The sequence below is a fragment of the Micrasema longulum genome, unplaced genomic scaffold (assembly GCF_059751315.1).
Source record: "Micrasema longulum isolate JH-2025_06_02 unplaced genomic scaffold, ASM5975131v1 h1tg001029l, whole genome shotgun sequence".
In the NCBI taxonomy this organism is placed as follows: Eukaryota; Metazoa; Arthropoda; class Insecta; order Trichoptera; family Brachycentridae; genus Micrasema; species Micrasema longulum.
The window spans coordinates 69,398-86,965 of record NW_028278217.1 but is presented as its reverse complement, the minus strand read 5'-3'; the positions used below and the strand labels follow the sequence as shown (position 1 = coordinate 86,965).

General features: G+C 34.8%; 2 protein-coding genes across 3 annotated transcripts in view; one reads left to right on the top strand and one right to left on the bottom strand.

Moving 5' to 3' along the window:
• Positions 1 to 134: 134 nt before the first annotated feature.
• LOC148277469 (ribosomal protein S6 kinase-like 1) lies at positions 135 to 2,421 on the top strand. Its single transcript, XM_088232852.1, has 3 exons — positions 135 to 373; positions 568 to 663; positions 2,287 to 2,421. The coding sequence occupies exons 1-3, from the start codon at positions 185 to 187 to the stop codon at positions 2,419 to 2,421; spliced, it is 420 nt and encodes a 139-aa protein (XP_088088978.1). The 5' UTR covers positions 135 to 184.
• Positions 2,422 to 2,914: 493 nt separating this feature from the next.
• The window catches only part of LOC148277468 (pickpocket protein 28-like), a 28,358-nt gene continuing 13,704 nt past the window's right edge, over positions 2,915 to 17,568 (bottom strand). For both annotated transcript variants that reach the window (XM_088232850.1, XM_088232851.1), the window contains exons 7-11: positions 16,865 to 17,016; positions 12,943 to 12,996; positions 9,909 to 10,003; positions 7,934 to 8,039; positions 2,915 to 6,806 (exon numbers count right to left, since the gene is read on the bottom strand). In XM_088232850.1, the coding sequence (XP_088088976.1) occupies positions 6,655 to 6,806; positions 7,934 to 8,039; positions 9,909 to 10,003; positions 12,943 to 12,996; positions 16,865 to 17,016 (559 nt within the window). In that variant the 3' untranslated portion in view covers positions 2,915 to 6,654. The remainder of the gene's footprint in view (positions 6,807 to 7,933; positions 8,040 to 9,908; positions 10,004 to 12,942; positions 12,997 to 16,864; positions 17,017 to 17,568) is intronic.

The window sequence follows — 17,568 nt, the reverse complement described above, 5'->3', positions numbered from 1 at the left end:
TATCAATTATTTGCATATTATGTACTTATATTTTTATCACATTCTTAGGACAATGTCTTTGATATTTAGGAATTTTTTACTTCGGTCTTTTATCCACTACGATGTGATATTTTTATAAATATTTTTAATTGTCTCCAGGAATCTCAATCCGAATAATCTCCTTCTTGGCGAGCGTGGTCATCTGATGCTGTCTTACATAGTTGGTCGAGAGAGCCAACAGGCTCTAGTGACTTTACTGAACGAGGACCGATTGCAGGGAGACTGCTATGTGGCTCCCGAACTTCAGAGGTTCCCGCTGCTGGACCCCTGTGATGAGAAAGTCGGGGACTTCTGGAGCTACGGAGCCATACTTTACGAGCTGATGGAGGGAATGGTAAAATATCATATTCATAGCCAAAGATATTTCTTTACTGTAAACTATTGTGTGTTGAAGATAAAGGAGTTATTAGGAGTGTGGAAATCTTAGCATTTACAGGGTTTATGACCCGTTATTAGCTAGTTTGAATGATCGTCTTACACACTGTAGTATTCATAATTCTGCATTAACAAACACTGTTATTTTTTCAGCCGTTGTCAATATATCACCCTTCCGGATTCAATTCTCACACAATTTTAAACATGCCCAAAGATCTTCCGAAGGATGCAGAATCTCTACTTTCTCAGGTACTTGTGTAAATAATTTAAACATAAAGACAAAATCGGCCTCGTGGAGTACTGGTCAGTGCGTTAGCCCACAATGCAAGGGTCTCGGGTTCGATTCCCGACATGGTTGACATGAAATATTTAAAAATGTGTTTTTACACAAGAATGTTCCTGTCTGGTCCAGTCCCTGGACTGGCACCCGGAGCCTAAGACTAATCATCTCGCCTCCACGTAACAAAAATTGACAAGAAACGCTGCGATTGGTGTACCAATGCTGTGCCCTATGCACCATTAGGTGCGGAAAGGGAATGATAATGATGATGAAAAATTATTAAAATGATACTTGAAAAAATAAATTTACTGTGAACGTTATCTCATGATGACACGTATGTAATTTAGACTACTTAAAAAGTGGGGGTGCACGAGATATAAATGGGTGCACGGGGGTGGATCCCATTTAGGCAGACTGTTATCAAAGTTTCGGCTTCCCGTTAATGTAATTATCCACCTAACACGTATAGTACCTTTCATGTCATGCATTGATTTGTCGTGCCACACTGTCGTACATAAAAAAAATATTAAATCTACTAATACTACCATCACGCCATTAACCGTAAGGGTAGGCAGAGAGAATGGACCACCACACACGTCTATCCTGGCATATATTTCTAGCTTCTTTCACATTCATACATGCCCCTCGGTTCTGCCCACTTTTGACATAACAGACTTAAGATTTTGGTTTATCTGATCATGCCACGTCTTCCTTGGTCATTCTTGTCTCACATTACCGTTTATTTTTGCCATCTATACTTGTTTTACCATTCGTTCTACATGACGAAACCATCTCAGAGACATCTTTTCCTAATCTTATCAATTATACTTGACTCAGATTTACACTCTCGCCTGATTTCATAATTCATAACCCTGTCATACATTGGTTTCTCACACATTTGTCTAAGAGATCGCATTTCAACCGCGTTCACTCGGCTTTCATCCTTCCTCTGCCAGTTCCATGTTTCACTTCCATACAACGGAGTTTTAGTCCCAATACTTATGTATTGGGACTAAAACTCCGTTGTGCACTGCCAGTTTAGCTTCGATTGACATATTTTTACTAGCAATTACTGTGCTTAGTGCGCCGTTAATTTTTTTGGCCACATTCACTCTCATTCCAACACCTTTTTCTACTCTTCCATCTCTCGAAATCATGCTTCCCAGATGCACAAATTTTTCTACTTGTTCGAGACATTAGTTGTTTACATTTATTATGCAGTCAGTAACCTCACTATCCCTTTCAAATACCATCACTTTTGACTTACTTTCGTTCATCGCCAACTCGCTCTCCAGGCATACATCATACATTCTAGAGATTATTTTTTGCAAATCCTCGTTGCTGCTGGCTAACAGAACTGCATCATCAGCATACAACAAGCAGCTTACTGAAAAATTATCCATTTTTGCTCCAATACCCATACATTCTATCGCTTTCATACAGTTGTCCAGGTATAGATTAAACAACCATGGTGACACATCCCTGTTTCACGCCTTTTGATATCGCAAACCAAGATGTGAATCCCCCATTTACTCTCCTCGTTCGATAAATTGAACAATACTTTATTTATTTATGTCATGTCTTTCTTTCAGCTCCTGTGCTTCGACCCTCGAGAGAGGCTCGGAGGAGGCGCCGGTGGTATAAATGAAATAAAATCTCACCCTTATTTTGCCCACGTCGATTGGCATATGTTAGAAGAGGATTTCAAATATGAAGCCAAGGATTAACTATTCCTCATCACAATTTTACTAACACAACATAGCCATTAATAATTATTTATTTTCACAGCTCTTGTGAACTAATGTAGATTTTTATAGATCTCTCAATGTTATGTTATATATTTGGTTCATTGGTCTAATGTTTATTTATTTTCTTTCATATGTATTATTTTCTTAACCATTTAACAGTTACTTACTTATGTTAACCAAACATCTCTTGCGTAAATTTTTATACTGGCTCTTGCCATTCACTTGTGTCTCTTCTCGCCCCCATACTTTTGCAGTTGTTTATCGCAGGAGGTGAAATTGGCATTCCACAATAATTTTCCGGTACCGACTCTAATGTACGGAAGTGAAGTATGAACGTGGCAAAAAACAAGAATGAAAGTTGGGTGAATGTTGTCAAAATGTGACCTTTTAGCGAAGTATGTGGTAAAATTATTTACGATGCTGCGCGAGCATTTTTGTCAAAATGAGACGAGTGCTGCGATGGGTCGGACATGTAGAGCGAATGGACAAACAAAGAATGGCTAGAAAGATTTGCAATGCGAATATTGATGGATGCGGAAATGTGAAAAACTGAGAAAGATATGCCATGACCAAATCCAACAAATAATTGAGGACCCTTTTTTCAAATACGACATTTGCTTGAAACATAAATTTTCAGGAGGTTTTTTGAGATTCGCGTCAAATCGCGTGATCTATCTCTGTTTTAAAAAATTACACCTTGCAACTATACCTAAAGGTAATCTAATCGTAAGTTTACAGTTTACTTTTATATTCATTAGCACCCAATTAAAATTTTTTAAATTCGGTAATAATATACACAATAAAGTATGTATTTTTCAGAATACGATATTTTATCATGAAGTTGAAATTTTTTTAGGCCTGTTTTTAGCGTGTTTTGGTGAGTTTTTTTTCAGGTAATCGATGCGTCTCAATACAGGCTTTAAATTTTTTTTAAAAGTAAAATGGCACGTGGGCAAACATCGTGATTTGAAGTAACGATCCTCAATTGAAGATGGACATATAAAAAAATGGAATAATGCGTGCATGCAATTAAGTTATTTTTGTTATTAGGTAAATACAAGAGTTTGTATCTTGTTATTATTAATTTTATTATTACTATAGATACCTTATCTTTTTTCCTATCTTAGGGGTGTTTTACAAAGTGATTCTATTAATATTGATTTATTTTGACTTAAAATTTATGATTTAATCAAAACAATGTCATCACACATTATGGATTTATTCAAATGATTTAGAGTACGAGTAGATTTTTAAGTTTTTCTAAAGCATCGCTTCATTCTCACAGTTTCTTACTTTTGCTGGGAGAACATTCCATGCCATAAGGCCTTGCGACTGCATATATGCGTTTACTGAATTTAGTGAAGTGGTTGCATAAAGGTATTTTCCCTATCGCCGTAGATGTAGCTGATCTAAGCGTATGACATCTCTCAGCTAGTTCAACTGGAATGCATAGTTTTTTTTTTTATAGATATTCCGGAGCAGAGTTGTGTAGTGACTTATACGCCAACAGAGTTTGTACTCCTCCCTCATTTATTTGCTCAGCAGGCAACCTTTGCTGATGCGTCTATATGATTTTTGTCTGCGTTCTTCCTTCAAAAAGGTATCCAAACAGTTTTTGAACTGGTTGACTGGAATAGACTTGGCAATTTATTCCAGTCTGAAACTACCCTGCTGGAAAGGAAGTTTTTCTTGGGATTTAGGTGGAATTGGGGATGATAGAGCTTTCAGTTATGAGCCCTGTAAATTTGTGTTATTGGAAATTTAATTGATACATCTCATGCAGGGGGCAGTCATAGTAATTATTAAGTATCTTATCAATTTTTTTTTTTTTTTTTTTTACATTTTTTTTGCACCACAACAGGCCAGGAGGGCCTAATTACAGTGGTGAACTACATCACAGAGCACCCAGGCTTGAGAAATATCACATTTTTAATTTTTTGTGTTCTCACCGGGAATCGAACCCGGAACCTTCCGCGCGTGAGTCTAGCGTCTTGACCACTACACCACGTAGGCCGCTGTTGAGTCCCATCTCTTCTGTCGTTTTTCTAATGATGTAAGTCCTAGTACTTTTAATCTACGGTGGTAAGGCATCCTTTTGAGTAATTTGGGAATTTTCGTAGCACATTTTTGGACTTTTTCCAATAGCCTTATGTCTTTATTAAAGTAGGGACTCCATACTCTAATAAAGATCTTATCTCTGGAGTAATGTGCTATTTTTTTTACCGATTTCTAATGTAATTAGCCCGTTTTCATCGTAACCCAATTTTTTCCTACAATTTAAAAAGGCAAGGTACCAATTTTGAATGTGCCATCATATAGCACTTATGCAAGAGAAAAAAAATGCTAATATCTCAAATTGAAAAAATGCCATGAGCCCGCCCATAGACCCTTCTTATTTGCATTTCATCACGGTCATAGAACAATAACGCATGTGATTTTCTTCAACTTTGCATGAGAGCAGTTACAAAAAATTTTGACGCCTAATGTTGCAACTTGATAAATGAATGAATTATTGATACTTGGGTTAGTTATATATATACTAGTATCTTTATAGATATACTTCTTCTGTACGTGTGATGCCGCTGAACTCCTCCTAAATGGCTTAACCAATTAACATGCGGTTTTCAGCGAAATGTAGATCTTTGCGCTGCACGTGTTCGTAGATATTAAAATTTTCAATCGAATCTGTAAAAAAAAGTTAGAAGCATAAACTTTTTTTCATCGACCTACCAGGGTTGCATTCGACGATAATGCACATACAAAAAAATGGAAACATGTTTTTTATGTTTAAAAAAAGTGTTTTTTTGAATATTTACAGCAACATTCACTTTTTGTGGATCCCAATCAGATCTTTTCATTACATTCCTCATAATTTCTACCCATTTATTTATTTTTACTGGATTTTTGGTGATATTAAAATAATATTAACTGATATTCATTAGATTTTGAAAATCACATTCATGAATAAAGTGAGAAGAGCTGAGTTTGAAATTTGCAAAAAGAATTATATATTTGAAAATGAATTATTTTATGTTTTGGAATTCAACCATAAACAAGTACCTAGGTACCTACTTAAATTCAATATTTGAAAATGTATTATTTTTAGTTTTGGAATTCAATCATAAACAAGTACCTAGGTACCTACTTATCAACGAAAAGTCTTTTTCCTAGGTAATAGCAAGTCGATGTTCAGGCAGGACAATGTCTGTCGGGTCCGCTAGTATATATATATTTTTTAAACCTGGAATATAAAGCCTTTATATAACCTTTTCAAAAACAAATATAGAAATAAAGTCAATGTCCTATTTTTCGCACATCTGTCATTGTTCTATGATCACGATGATTTGTTTCACACACAGTGACTTCAATTTCCCTTTCAAATCAAATACTTTTCAAATGATTTTTTAACAGCATTATCAAAGATTCTTGGTGGATGTCTAGATTCTTTAGATTTTATAATTCTTAACTCTGTGATACAGTGATTTCTCAAATTTTCCCCACAATATTTCTGTGCACTTATTTAATTTTTTTAAGTTTAAGTAGGTACTATATGGTATATAATATTAAAATCAAACGCAATTTTTGTTTTAAAATATGTACTATATTATATTTCTAGTCATAAAAGTATTCAGTATTTTATGGGTTATAATATAATTTTTCTGGTTTGTGTTTTTATTTTAATTTGTTTTCCCCCCATTGATTTATGAATAAGAATTGTATTTTAATTTATTGAGCCTCAAACTATTACGTGCTAGTAAAGTATGTGCTGTTTTGTATCTTGTAGAAATATTTATAAAAATGTTATTTGTTTGTGTCATGTTTATTTGTTAAATAATAAAGATAATATTGAATTTGATGTTTAGTTATTGAAAACCCGTGTTGTGAATCCAGTCCTTGTCTGCAAAAATGATGACATGCTCAAAATATCATTGATTTCATAAACTGGTCCAAGAAGAAGTAAAATAATTTAAATGTATATTTGGGCCTTGCCTAGTAGGTGAAATAATTAAATCAGTAGTGACTGACCGAAGTTCGGTTTTGGCCAGTTTCGGCCAGTAAAATTAGTTTCGAACGCGGTTTTGGTTTCGCCTAAAACTCTGGCTCAGTCGAAACCTGCGGTCAGATTACATTTAACACGAAAAGTCACAAAGTTGGTGCTTCAAATATTAATTTTTATCTTAAATATATTTTTATGCGGGCTTATCTCCCCTATTATTTGAGCGCCAATGGGTTTGAACGGGCTTTATGGTATTTGTTGTAATTCACGAGATACCAAAATAGACGCAAAGAAAAGAAATATACTACTTCCATGAAACTGAGCACACTGCAACCCAAAAATAATCCTGCCATGCCTCCAACAGAAACTGGAAAAGAAATGGTATTTTTTTATTTTCACAGAAACTAAAATGACACTAAATGAGAATGGGCGAATTTGCCCCATCCTTTTAACAACTGAGGGGGTTATAAGCAAAAACACCACTGTCTATGATCGCTGTTTTTGGGAAGACAAACAAAACCAGTAGCAAAAATACTATTTCTTTCGAGTACAATGTGCACATTGAACTAAAAATATACAGTATTTTTGCTATCTGTTTTACCACGTACATGTCACACATTGAATTTAAAAGAAATGGTTTTTTCGTTACTGGTTTTGTTGATCTTCTCAAAAGTAGTGATCATAGACAGTGGCGTTTTTGCTGATCTGATCTGATTTTGATTAATCTTATCAATTATACCCGTCAGATTTCCACTCACTTTATTTCATCATTTGTAACTCTATCAGACATGATTTCCGACACATTCGTCTGAGAGATCGGATTTCGACTGCGTCTCTGGTTTCATCCTTCCGTTGCCATTTCAATATTTTATTTTCATACATAAATATTGGAACTAAATCTCCGTCACGCTCTGCCATATTTTTATTACCAATTACTGTGCTTAGTGTGCCATTCATTTTGTTGCTCATTCACTCTCCTTTCAACACCCTTTTCTACTTTTCCATCTCTTGAAAACATGCTTCCTAGGAAGTATCTGGATACACAAATTTTCCTACTTGTTCAGGACATTCTATGATCACATTTATTATGCACTCAGAGTAACCTCACTATCCCCTTCAAATACCATAACTTTTGACTTACTTTCGTTCATCACCAATTTGCTCTCCAGGCATACATCATACATTCTAGAGACTATGTACTCATCCCAGTTTTATGCCCTTTGAGATCACAAGCCATGATGTGAATCTCTTATACACCCTAAACTATCCTCACAGAGAGATGATACTTTAGATAACATTATTTTTCTATCATTTTAGATGCTGGTTGATTATTTCTCAATACACCAAAAATGCCATATTCTAAATTTAGACAGGCAGACAAAAGTAACAAGTCGGTTGCTTTAATAAGTTTTGTACCATTTGAAAGGTGTTTTTAAAGAGAACATTCGTTACTTTGACAACTGATCTCGATAAAATTATTTATGAAATTCTCACCTAAGACATCAGTAAAACCGAAAATAATATCTCTTCGGAATCTCAATTTTGGGTAAGTAACCATTCCCCATTGGAGGTTTGTTCCGAGAAACCATTCTTGCAAGGACTGAAACATTAATGTAATGTTGGGGTTTTAAATGCAACATTTTGATTAATATATTTATTTATATATTGTGTTTATACGGAGCCATTATGAATAAGAAGCTACTTGGATTATGGCTCTTCTGAGACATCCACAGCATTTGTCCAAGTCAGGTCCACTGTAGCACAAACGCTCATTAGAGGAGACTCCTGCGTCCGTTCTCGTAGCTAAATGTTAGTAAAGGAATCGAATCACCTTATACCTAATATTCTCTAAAAATTAAGAAGTTTGGTCTTCCTTTAATAATGGGCAGAGGACTGAAAAAGTTGACAGCTTTAAATACTTGATAGATCACATAACTGAGGATGGTGGCATGCACTAACTATCAATCCACCTACGAATTACTGGAGCGGCTTTTAACATGATGCATGCTGTCTGGAACTTCAGTCTATACTCAGTCAAAACGGTGATTATTTAGCTTAAATATAATGCCAGTACTCCTTTATGGGTGCGAATTCTGGCCCCTTACCAAAACTCACAATAATCAACAGATTGAACAAATTAAGATTATGAAGTATGAAGGCTCCAAGGCAAAATTGTGAATGCAAAAATTTATTCTCATCAAAATCTGGCTGGACCACAGAATAAATTTAAAAAATACTTCAGTGGTATGCGAAGAAAGAAAATAAAAATTAAAAACTACGTGGACAGTCCTCCTTAGAACGGGGTATTCGAGTAAGGAAGACTCTTAAGATGAAACTATTCTTCACACAAACGTAGTCCCGTATTTTCTCCCTGGATTATGGCACTAAAGCAGTGATTTTTTTTACACAATACAGATACATATTTACCATTAGCATGTTTCTATCGTTTTGCTTTTTTAAAAGTTGTTTCTTACGTTAATGTTAATTTATCAACGCCCCAAGGGCTTTTATATAATATACTTACGGAGGTTATAAACAATTCACAAATAAAAAAATAGAATAAAAAAACAAAAAACAAATAATAACTCAACTAATATTATATTTTTTAAAGAATAATTAGTAACAACTAGAACCATCCAAAACCTAAAAAAATGCAACCCAGTTTTATCTGCCGTCTTCGGACGTACGCAATACAAATTTGAAAATTTTATTCTTTCTAAAAAAGAAAACCAAATCGGTTCATTATTTATCACATCTTTGAGTGGTTTTTTTAGTAAAAAATTTGCATGTTTCAAGAAACATAGTAAATAAAATGTATTTAGTTTTTTACTATGTATTTACTGGGTTTTAAATATGTTTTTTACTATGTATTTTACTATGTTTCTTACTATGTATTTTGTTTTTACCATGTATTTTACTGGGGTTTTAAATACGTTTTTAAAATATTTTTTTTTAATGTATTTTTTACTTTGTTTTTTATTGCGTTTTTTACCATATTTTTTAAAATATGTGTTTCACTATAGCTTATTTTAAGTATGTCTACTATCTTTATTTATTTTTTATATGTATTGATTGAATACTGTTTTTTTTAGTCTGCCGTAGCACGAGTCTTCTCCCACTAGGCATTACTTTGTAATATTTAGATAAAAAAATATATATTTTTTTTAATAAGTCTCTCTAGCCAAAGCAACTTTGTAAAACATGAAAATAAATAAAAAAAAGTTTTGGGGTGCGGAAAAGGGGTCAGCGCGAAACGTCTATCTTGTCAATTTTAGCTAGGCATAATCAGTCTGACGTGCAGCTGTCTTTTTTGCAGAATATCAGGGAGGCATCTGCGAGAGAGTGACAGAAAAACTATGTCCAAATACCTATTCACCAAATTTCACGCGCATATCCTCTCAAATCAATTATATATTTATATAATTTTTTCATACATCTAGTATAAAAATTTAATATAATATAAAATCACCATTGATTGAATAACGTAGTTAACATCATCACAATTTGGTAAACACTCGCAGACCTTTTTTTGGGCAGCTTTGTCATACAAACTCAGTAGAAAATCTGCAAAAAAGATTTCCATTTAAATATATATATATATTAAAGTAATAAACTTTTTTTTTTCTGAAAGCGAGTGGGGAAGTGCAATACTATACTTTCCATATCCATTTTTTGCTGTTAGTTTTGCAAAAGAAACCCTTCTTTTAGAGCATTTTAGAGCAGGGAATATGGATGTATAGGCATTTACATGGCTTATGATCTGTGCCACTAGGCAATACTCATCATCATCATCATTCCCTTTCGGCACCTATAGGTGCATGGTCACTGCATTGGTACACCAATCGCAGCGTATCTTGATCATTTTTTTGTTACATGAAGGTAAGATTATCAGTCTTACGCTTCAAGTACCAGTCCAGGGACTATGAAATATTCAAGTACAGAAACACCCTTTTAAATAAATACATATTTTTTCAAATATTATTTATTTATTTTTTATTTCACTTTTTATGTAACACTTTTTTTTAAAATATGATGAATGTGATTTAAAATATTATTTTTTGAAATATTTAATTAATTTATTTATTAAGTGAAATCTACAGTAATATACAATAATACAGTCATAATATAATAGATACTTAAAAAATAATCTCAAACTTTTAATTTTCAATATACGTAATGTGTCGTAAATAAAGTCTATAAATATACAAGAAAAGAATTTGGAAAACCACAAATGAAATGTCTGTAAATATTCATCTTTGTAAAGTTAAATTTACTTATGGTTGTTATTATACTAATGGTGTCTAAAAAATAAATAAAAAATATATATACATAAATACTTTCCCCTCATTGATACATTTGATTGTCACAAATATACATTTAAAATGCGCGTTTTAAAACAAACTTTTTTTTCTTATACTTAGTTTCTAAAATAAAATCTTATTCTATTTCTAATTCTTCATATTTTATGTATTTTTATTTTTGACACTTGTGCAATAATATTTACACACATGTCCACCCTCATTCCATAATAACACCCCCTCACCCATGATTACTATTACAGTTGATATACCTACCTAATAAATATTTAAAAAAATAGTAGAAAAAAAAAACAACATTATATTATTAGTACAGCTCACATACTTAACTACTGAGCAGACATTAGGTCTTATAGACTACTTAACGGACAAAGGAGTGTAGATTAAAAGAGGTGTTGGAATGAACACATATGGAGGGGTTCCACAGGGGTCGGTCTTGGGTCCGACCCTGTGGAATATTTTGTATGATGACGTGATGTCGGTGGAGGTTCCTGAAGGAGTAAGGCTGGTGTGTTATGCGGATGACCTTGTGGTCTCGGTAACAGCGAAAACTTAGACAGAATTGATCGTCGAGACGGTAACTGCTCTCTACAGTATAGGAATATGGATGAGAAAAAATAAACTAGATATTGCACCTCAAAAAACAATAGCAATTATGATAAGTGGCAATAAAAGGACGAAGAACATTGTTTTTGAGATCGGAGGAGCTAGAATAAAACCGTCAAAAGAGGCAACGCACTTGGGAGTGACTTTGGACCCCGTTTTAAGCTTCAGTAAACACATTAAACGGGTATGCGAAAAGGCTCAAAGGTCAGCAAGAGCATTAAACGGAATAATGGCAAATACTAGCGAAACGAAACAATTGAAAAGAAAAATTCTGGCAATGGCAGTACAGTCTATTATTATGTATGCGGCACCGATCTGGCAGGAAGCACTCAGTCGAGAGTACTGCAGGGAGATGATAAGAAGTGGGCAGAGAGTTCTGATTCTAAGAGAATGCTGCGCATACGGGACTATCTCCACTGATTCCGCGCAGGTGCTAGCGGGAATGATCCCAGCAGATTTACTTGCTGAAGAGCGAGGACGGTTATTCAGGAAAAACCCAGAAAAGATCAAACGCCAAGAGAGAAAGACGACTCTCTAAAGGTGGCAAGGCAAATAAGACATCTCTCTAAAAGGAAAATGGACGCACAGGCAAATAAAGGACATAACGAGTTGGGTGAGGCGGAAGCACGGTGAAATCACCTTTCGAATGACGCAGTGCATGTCTGGGCACGGGGTTTTTGGAAAATACCTTCACAAAATCCAAAAATCCCGACTGAGGCATGCATGTATTGCATGTACTGCGAGACAGTAACCGTTGATGCGGAACATACCCTGTTTGCCTGTGTGAAATGGAGCGGAGAGCGTTAGGCTCACAAATGGGCCAACATATTGATGTAGATAACATTGTTGACTATATGTTGCAGTCACAGGAAGCATGGAACTCAGTGAGAACCTTCATGGAGTCCATTATGTCAATGAAGGAAATAGACGAAATGAGATTGGCACCTCTTCCTGTCTGTACAGGTGCCTGTGCAACAAGATAGAAATATGTTATTCTGACCAATTTTGCGAACCCGGGTAGACCGCGAGGTAGGGACCAGCCCGCAAAAGAAAATGGGGGGTTAAAACCCCGTGGTGCCGGACTCGTACTGGCTAAAGCCGGTACGAGTCCGGCACTATCCAGCCAGAAAGACTGGATGTCCATGATGGATTTCCCCTCCAGAAAAAAAAGACATTAGGTCAAGTAACAAGTTACTGTCAGCTCCCGGTGGCCCAACATCCGCATAAATGCTAAATATACGAGTATACGACATGTATCCATCGAGACACTGTGTGGATACAGATGCAAAAAAAGAAATGCAAAAATAATTCTATATAAACAAGTCTACTGCTTTGGTGGGGTGACCATCTCAAGACAGTTTTCGGGACCCAAATCAAGTAGCCATTTTTTTACAAATATTTTGCAACCATGTCGGGAACCGAACCCGTGACCTCTTTCATGGTAGGCAAACGTGCTGACCACTACACCACGAGGACGATAAAGGCAATACTATTAGTAAAATAATTTTCACCCAAATCAATAAAGCATTGTTTTTTTTTCATAAATATAATAGATCATTTCTATATGCAGAATAAAACTACCTGTGTGACTTGACAAACAGTGGAGTCCTTTTACATCACATACTTTTTCCTTACCTGAAAAATAATTTATTCATATTTATTAAATTTGTATAAATTAATCTTAGCAGTGAAAGCATTCCCCCCACGTTAAAACTAGAGGCATCCTTAGAGGTTTCAGTAATAAAAAAATAAATTCGCCGCTTTTTAATTTCGGTAGATTTCGTGTATATTCGTGTATATTTGAATGAACACCCGTGATGAAAGGGTTGAATACAATCGAATTTCAATAGCTTATTCAATAAATAAGCAGATATGAAAAAAGCCACAAAAAAATAACAAAAATAATCGGTAGATTATTAATTTTTGCGGTTCTGTAGTAATGTTGTAGACTCACGAATCAAAGGGCAGAGGTTTCTCCTAGGGTAGACTGGGTACGGTTGTGCCAGGGTACGGTTATGACAGTCGTCGTCTTAGCGAAACTATAAGGAATAGGGGGAAGGGTGCAAGGGGAGTGAAGAACGGCGTGCCCGTCTGAACGTTTTCCGCAACATTGCGTCAGCCATCGCGCGACACTAACGTCTGCAGAGGCCTATATGACTTTTTTGCAGTAAATAGTAATATTTTTCAACAATGTTTGAGTATATCCAAATCCAGCCAGTCTGCAAGCATTTGGACATACTCAAACATTAATAGATTTCCTCCCTAGGGAGTTGTTCATATTGAAATAAATTTAAATACATTTAAATATGAACAACTCCCTAGGGAGGAAATCCAGCCAGTCTGCAAGCATTTGAACATACTCAAACATTGTTGAATTAACTACCTGGTAAAAGAAGACGCATAAAAATTGGAAAATTGTTTTCAGGCGTTGCCTAGTAGGTGATTTGGTTCAGCCGGATGAATCTCACCCACGTGGTAAAGGTTTCAGCTCTTTTACTTCACAAAAGTCAACAGATGGAAGAGTTGAGGAAATGTGGATGTTCAAACATGGGAAGAATGGTGAATGTTACAAAGGGTGTAAAGTGGCCACTTAAACCAGTCAATGACAGGTCATAAGCCCTGTAAATGCCTAGACTACCACATTCCCTTCTCAAAAATGTTTCCTTCTCTGTTGAAATAAATTTAAAGTAATATTTTTATTCGTTTTCTTTTAAAAAATGTTGTTATATGTGTACAGATAGAAAAATGACTGTTTTTCCTTGTTTTAAGTTTAACATTCATAGTTAAAAAGCAGTAATTACTTTGTACGTAAAGTATTTTGTTTTGTCATGGCGGTTGTTTTTTTTGCGAAGGAGTGCGTCGGGCGCTGTCACAACCGCCCCTGGGGTGTGGTCGGTTGTGACATTTTTTTTTCTTTCTAATTTGCTCCTATGAGTTAACCATTGTATTGAGGGACGAAATTTTAGTATTCATACGTAGACAAATGTACATTTTACTATATAAAACTCCTCCCTTTTTGCGAATTGGCACACAAACACAATTATGGGCGATCAAATGAAAATTGTCACAACTGTACCCAGTCTACCCTATCTTGTTATTTACGACTTTTAGGAAATAGTCGGAAAATCTAATTATTTGTTGAAATAACTAAAATATTTCTTCAAAATTACAAATATTAATTTTCTTAATTTGCAAATACATAAACAATAACATTGACAGCCAGTGTCGTATCTATAGTAACGACTTACCATGAATATAAACTGACGATATCGGGAGGAAATTACTACAACTAGGTAACTTGGTTGTGATCAAAAGTCCGTGGTTCGAATCCCACTCTACCCTAACTTGATTCCCATTTTTTAACAGTGAGTTATTTACAACTCGTCGGAAATGGCCCTCAAAATGAAATATTTGCGTAAATTATATGAACGCATATTTTCTTTCTTTAAAAAAACAAAAAAGCTTCAAAATTAGCATTTGTGAGTTAACCATTAAAAACACATTTTTCTATCGAATGCCTCAAATATACGAGTCATGCATTAAAACTATCAATACATAATTTTAATGCATTATGACTTGCATAATTGTGGCATTCGTGGCGGAAGATAAATATGTGTTTTCAGTGGGGTACTTAAAAATGCTGATTTTGAAGTCACCTACTTTTATTAATCACCCCACGATATTATATTTAATATGGGACGGGTTGTGGGTGGATTGTGGTCCTGCAGTGTCGTGGACTCCGGACAAGGAAGTCCGGGGTTCGCACCCCGCTGTACCACAACTTGTTTCTCATTTTCTAAAACGGTTTTTTACTCAGAGTAATAATGCGTCAATCTATAGAGGACCCCAAACGTAGGAAAACCATTTTATGACTATTAAGTATTGAGTTAACTACAGTTCACAGAAAACAATGGGCCATGCTCAGGTCGAGTGTTGCTAAATCGAATTAATTTAATCCATTATAGCCGCGTATTGCCATCTCTAGGAATACTAAAAAATAGTACCTACAAATTAACACATATTTTTCACTTGAATTAAAATAAACATTATTTTATTTTTCATTTTCAATCATTCTAATAATTGCAGAAAACTTTAAAAATGTATAAAAATAGGTGTTTCAGGTTTAAGGACATTAACCTACCTAACCGCCCTAACCTAACCTAACCTAACCTAACCTAACCTAACCTAACCTAAACCTGTCTACTGTTATACCAGAGGTACAGTTAGGAAACTTATCTATATCTTTATAACACTGCGTAACATATTGTCCATTGTAGATATTAAAAGTTTATACTATGTTTTGTGCAACTCTGTTTTGGCCTACGGTTGTATTTGTTGGGGAGGAGCTGCCAAGACTATTCTTGATCCCTTGGTTAAGGTACATAAATCAATATTAAGGATAATATTGCGAAAACCGTACAATCATCCGAGTGAAGGCCTTTTCAAATCCTTAGACGTCCTTGGCTTAGGGCAAATCTACATAAGCAAAGTAATAGTTGACATCCATAAAAATAGGAGCACTCAGGTGATTGTGAGTCATGCGCACTTAACCAGGAATACAGTAAGAAACGATTTGGTGATTCCAATAGCACGTACAGCGGTATTCCAAAAATCATTTCCAAATAACGGACCTAAACTATACAACCTGATACCGTCATTTTGGAAATCTGATACACCATCAGTACTGAAAAAGAAATTAAAAATTTGGTTGACAGACATTGGAAGTAAGGAATCGGAGAATTTATTGAGGATAGTAATCTAAATATTATGCTATCCCATTGAATCATATATAAATTTATTGTTTTTTCGCATGTGCATATATATTGTGTATGTATGTGTGTATATATATGTATATGTATGTATATGTGTGTATGTATGTATGTATGTGTATATGTATGTATGTAGTATGTATGCTTTATATTTGTATATTCAATTGTATTTTTACATTTAATGAAAACTGTTATTTTTTTTTTCTTTTCTTCTCTTTTGGGCTATAACTGTTTTTCTATTTATTCAATATTGTTTTTATTTATAGGAAACATATTCGAAAACCATATTTGCCACAACAAATCAGTTTCTTAGAACAGGCATTTGCCCATATAGGAACCGATTGCAACAGGCGGCCTCCGTAGTGTAGTGGTCAAGACGCTTGACTCACGCACGGAAGGTTCCGGGTTCGATTCCCGGTGAGAACACAAAAAAATAAAAATGTGATTTTTCCCAAGCCTGGGTGCTCTGTGATGTAATTCACCACTGTAATTAGGCCTCCTGGCCTGTTGTGGTGCAAAAAAAATAAATAAAAAAAATGTAAATGTAAACATTAGGCATACTAATATTTCTGGCTTGCCGACCCTTCATATACTGAGCCTACTCCCAGTGCAAGCAGAATTTGCCAGAGTGTTTTTTGTGCCATTTTTGTAACAATGCATGTATAAACTAATAAATGAAAAAAAAAAAAGGTGGACGTTTTAAAGTATATTTTTTAATAACTCATGTAGCAAACCAATAACTTTGTAGAAATGTGGAACACATCCGCATAGTCTTATACAAAGCGATATTCGGCATTCTATCCGGCAGAGGTTGTAGCTATACACCGGGCTATGCAAAAGATTAGATTCCTTTAAGAATCTGCATTTTCTCTGCTGAAACGTAAGCCTGAAATATAATAAATAAATTAATAACTGAATATCTTCGTCTTGACGATGGAAATTAACTGATCCACAATATAATCCAAAATTTCATATACATACATGGGCACGCACTTACAAGTGGCATTTTAACCGATTACAACACTGAGCGTTAGGCGTACACCGGAACTGCACAACACCGGCGCGATCGACGCACGGCAGATTCTTTGTATCCCTTGTTGATCACAGTTCGTTTGCGTTTAGTCTTTCTAAGACTTTCAAATACCCACTTAATATAAATTCGTGTTATGGTTAATTCATTCAGTGTTGCACTTAATTTAATCTCATTTATATATTATCTATTAAAACCTCAAAACAATGTAAGTGAATCTTTTATTTAATTTTACGCAACCTTACTAAAAACTGCGGTAATTCAAACCAACTGTTTTATTCAAACAAAGAGTTTACCAGACAGATGTTTGATTCAGAATAACAGGTAATAGACGTTTAGTCTTTTTTCGCTCATTATTTCTCGTCATCAAATAAAATGCAAAAAAAATTCCACTCCTACTTTTTCTTT

Excerpts from the sequence above, each read along its gene's own strand:
- LOC148277469 (XM_088232852.1), top strand. The coding sequence starts at position 185 with ATGCTGTCTTACATAGTTGGTCGAGAGAGCCAACAGGCTCTAGTGACT. Across the intron at positions 374-567 it reads ACGAGCTGATGGAGGGAATG|CCGTTGTCAATATATCACCC; the intron begins GTAAAATATCAT and ends TTATTTTTTCAG. Across the intron at positions 664-2,286 it reads CAGAATCTCTACTTTCTCAG|CTCCTGTGCTTCGACCCTCG; the intron begins GTACTTGTGTAA and ends TCTTTCTTTCAG.